At 46.8% G+C, this 4,339-nt stretch overlaps 1 protein-coding gene across 1 annotated transcript; it reads right to left on the minus strand.

Annotated features, from left to right (window-relative positions):
- Positions 1-230: 230 nt before the first annotated feature.
- On the minus strand, positions 231-1,388 carry LOC308300899 (leukocyte elastase inhibitor-like; the record flags this gene model as incomplete). The annotated part of the gene is made up of 1 exon (XM_080744795.1): positions 231-1,388. One exon carries the CDS (start codon positions 1,386-1,388, stop codon positions 231-233), a length of 1,158 nt encoding a protein of 385 aa, XP_080600921.1.
- Positions 1,389-4,339: the final 2,951 nt, after the last annotated feature.

The raw sequence follows: 4,339 nt of genomic DNA on the forward strand, positions 1-4,339 counted from the left end.
ATGTCATCAACATGGATCTGTCCCATTTCCCATATTCCCTCCTGATTGGCTACCATTGCCTTCTAAAGTTTGTGTATGCGACCTGACGGTCCCTTATCTCCCGATTAGGGAGTCTTACTGGTGACAATAGAGTTCCGCTAGTTTAAAAATAAAAAAATCCACATCACACCTCTGACTGTAATGTGAGCATGGCAAAACTATCTGTGGCCGGAGTTGAGCTGAGGTCCAACTCACGGAGGAGAGCAGTATCGGCCTGCAAAGAGGATGCTCATGGTGGGGTTGTGTCGGATGAAGAAGAGGAAGGGGTGGTCGACGACAAAGAGGGGAGGGGGAGAGGGAGGTTTTGAACCTGAAATAACTTGAAAGCCATAAGCGGTGGCGGCAGCCGCCTCGGTGCCCTCCTCGTTCACTTCCACCAAGGCCCTGTGCACCACCTGGGAGAGCGCCAGGCCGTCGGCCAGAGGAGACATGCCGGAGAAGTCGCTCCGCGCCACGTTAAAGGCGTCCTCCATGCCCATCCCGATTAGGACGTCTCTCATGTCGTACGTCTCCTCCATCTTGAAACGAGGCAGGCCCAGGCGAACCCTGAGGAACTTCATCTTGTCCGGGTCGGTCCAGTCCGTGAACCTCTCGTAGGTCAGCTCCCTCTCGATCTTCTCCAGGCCAGTGGTGTTGTCCTCCATGGCGTAGGGCAGAAGGATGAGCATGCTGAGGCGTTTCCCCATGTAGGGCTGCTCCAGGACCATGCAGTTGACCTCGGGGATGTAGGCCAGAGGGACCCTGGTGGTCTGGTACATCATCTTCACCGGCTTGCTCTCCGTCTTGCTGAGTCTGAACGGTCGATCCCTGGTGCCGTCCTTATCGAACGGCTCCTTCCACTTGGCTTTGAAGTAGATGGCGTTGACCAGCAGCAGTCTGGTGTGTCCGTTCACCGTGCCCGGGGAGAGCAAGCCCCTGATCTTGCCTCGTGTCTGTTTCTCCACCCAGCCGTTCACGTTCAGCCTGGCTCCTTCCGCGTTGCCAAGGAAGTCCACGGGCTCTGGCTCTGCGTCGTACTGTTCTCTGGTGGCGCTTAAGAGCTCCTCCTCAAACTGGAAGGATTGCTCTACGTACAGGCGGTTGGCCAGGCTAAGGGTGTAGGACTTCGTTGACTTGTTCAGGTGATTCATGAGCTCGGAGAAGTCCATGTGGACGTCGCCCTTAAAGTGCAGGACCTGTGATATCTGTGTGGCGGTGTTGCCACGGGCGCCCAGCAGCACCATGGCCAGAGCAGAGGAGATGCTGAGAGGGGAGTAGAACACGTTGTCACTATAGTTGTTCTCTGACAGCCGTCTAAACAATGACAGGGAGAACGTGTTGTTGGCCTCCGCCAGTTCAGCCTGTGGCATTGTGATCAGTGCCTTAACCAAAGTTCAAATTCATCATAAAGTACAACTTGAAGTAGAAAGAATGCAATTCTGGGAAATTGCGAGTGTGGTTGCTTCTTATATTGTCTGGATAGCCAAATTGTCATGTGAAGCTCGACCAATCCTCGAGCTAGCACCACTCCCCCCATTGAACTCCATGGACTTACTTTTTATAGTCTGGATTGTGTATCCGGGAAAAGAAGCAAGCTGGGCTAGAACTATAATGTGTTGCCTATACAGCAACCACTCTAACAAGAATGTGCTTTCTCATGATCAGTCAATCAATTGGCAAAATCTTGATATTCCGAGGTCCCAATAGTCTGTTTAGGGTTAGGATTAGGGTTAGGGTTAGGTTTAGGTTTAGGGTTTAGGGTTTAGGGTTAGGTTTAGGTTTAGGGTTTAAGCAGGGTGAGCAATAATGGTGGTGGTGCAATAATCCAGCCCCTCTTTGACTACGGAGTCCACGTATGGTATCGTGACGCACCACAAGCCCTGAAAACTAAACTCCAAACAGCCCAAAATAAACTAATTAGGGTCCTGCTTAACCTTCCCTATCAGACTCACCTCACCGCTACTCACCAGTTAAGAGTGGGGTGGCTCAGAGTAGATGACAGAGTACAGCAACTTGCAATGGGCCTGGTGTACAAGATACACTACACCACTATGATACCCAAGTACCTATCAAAATACTTTATAAACATTAAGGATGTCCATAATTACAACACCAGAGGCAGCGCCACAGATCACTTTCAACCCAGAGTCAAAACCAACAAAGGGTCAAACTCTTTTTTTCTGCTATACCACCAAAATGTGGAAAGCCTTACCGAAGGCCATAAAGGAGTGTGGATCACTAGCATCTTTTAAAATTGCCCTGAAAAACCACTTATAGGCAGCAGCCGTTCGCAACTGGTAAAAAATGAACCTAGCCCAACCCTACCCTCCCCTGCCCCTTCTTTGTATATACTGTTTGTTTTAGACTTACTGTCTTCTTTTTTGTTTTTCTTTACATATCTACTGCATAGTACTGTGTTCTATTTGTCTGTCATTCAATGTTATATGAGATACTTAAATGGTTTCCAGTGGAAATAAGCTTAGTCTTTTCATGGATCTCCTTTTAGTAGACCTTGTACCAGTGAACTGTACCGTCATGAAACTGTACCTTTTCCTATGCAAACTTCTAATAAAGTCTTCAATCAATCAATCAATCAAGCAATACATTATGAATGCATTAATACAATAACATACAGTTAAGTATATCAACGTATTAGATGGTGGGAAAAGTGGGTACTCAATCCCAGCAATTATACTGTAAGTCAAAGTATCCGATTGGATCAATGGTGTCGCTATACTTTGAGGTCACATCCTGGTCACTGAGCAGCATAAGGCATTCGAAAAGAAGAGGAGAGCATTCATTGAGAAAAAACTAACTAGGGATCACATGCATGTACCTGAGACAGTTTCAGGCCCAGTCCGCCGCCCGCCAGTGGACAGGATCCGGCAGTACATGCACATGCACATGCACATGCACATGCACATGCACATGCACATGCACTCAGTATTCACAGTGAGCTGTGTGAAAAATTTCACAAACACATGCACACAGACACCAACAAGGAATGGGACATACAATACAATACATGGCACACACACACACGCACAGTGTTGTACACCTTGACTGTATCGGTTAACATGAGTGCCAAGGCCCATGGAGAGATACTATGACAGGAGGAATCTCTCTGCCAAGGACCAGCTCTACAGGGAGCAGAGAGAGAGAGAGAGAGAGAGAGAGAGGGGGGGGGGGGGGAGAGGGAGAGAGAGAGAGAGAGAGAGAGAGAGAGAGAGAGAGAGAGAGAGAGACAGACGGGCGGGAAGTATTAAATCCCAAAAGGCGCAAGGGCTGAGCTTGGGAGACGCGCGCGCGCCTTCGAAGTTTTGCGTTTTTTATCCGGTTTTGGGTGCTTTTTATTGCGGTTTCGGGTGATTTTTATTGGGGTTTTGGGTGGTATATTGGTAAAATAAACTCAAACCATATTGATTTACTATGCATTTAAAGAGTCTTATGTTTACACGACTATCATGCATCATAGCAGGCCCTGTCACAGCCTTGTGACACGATACTGACCTCAATACTGACATGATACTGACACGTTACTGACATAATACTGACCATGATACTGACCATGATACTGACCATGATACTGACCTCAATACTGACATGATACTGACACGATACTGACATAATACTGACCATGATACTGACCACGATACTGACATGATACTGACACGATACTGACCATGATACTGACCATGATACTGACATGATACTGACCATGATACCGACATGATACTGACCATGATACTGACTTGATACTGACACGATACTGACCATGATACTGATACAATACTGACATTATACTGGCACGATAATGACCATGATACTGACATGATACTGACCATGATATTGACATGATACTGACCATGATACCGACATGATACTGACCATGATACTGACATGATACTGACACGATACTGACCATGATACTGATACACTACTGACATGATACTGACACAATACTGACACGATACTGACCATGATACTGACCATGATACCAACATGATACTGACCATGATACTGACACGATACGGACCATGATACTGACATGATACTGACATGATACTGACCATGATATTGACTTGATACTGACCATGATACCGACAGGGTACTGACCATGATACCGACATGATACTGACCATGATACTGACATGATACTGACACGATACTGACCATGATACTGATACACTACTGACATGATACTGACACAATACTGACACGATACTGACCATGATACTGACCATGATACCAACATGATACTGACCATGATACTGACACGATACGGACCATGATACTGACATGATACTGACATGATACTGAC

Source organism: Nannobrachium achirus (genome assembly GCF_963921795.1).
Source record: "Nannobrachium achirus genome assembly, chromosome: 16".
Lineage (NCBI taxonomy): Eukaryota > Metazoa > Chordata > Actinopteri > Myctophiformes > Myctophidae > Nannobrachium > Nannobrachium achirus.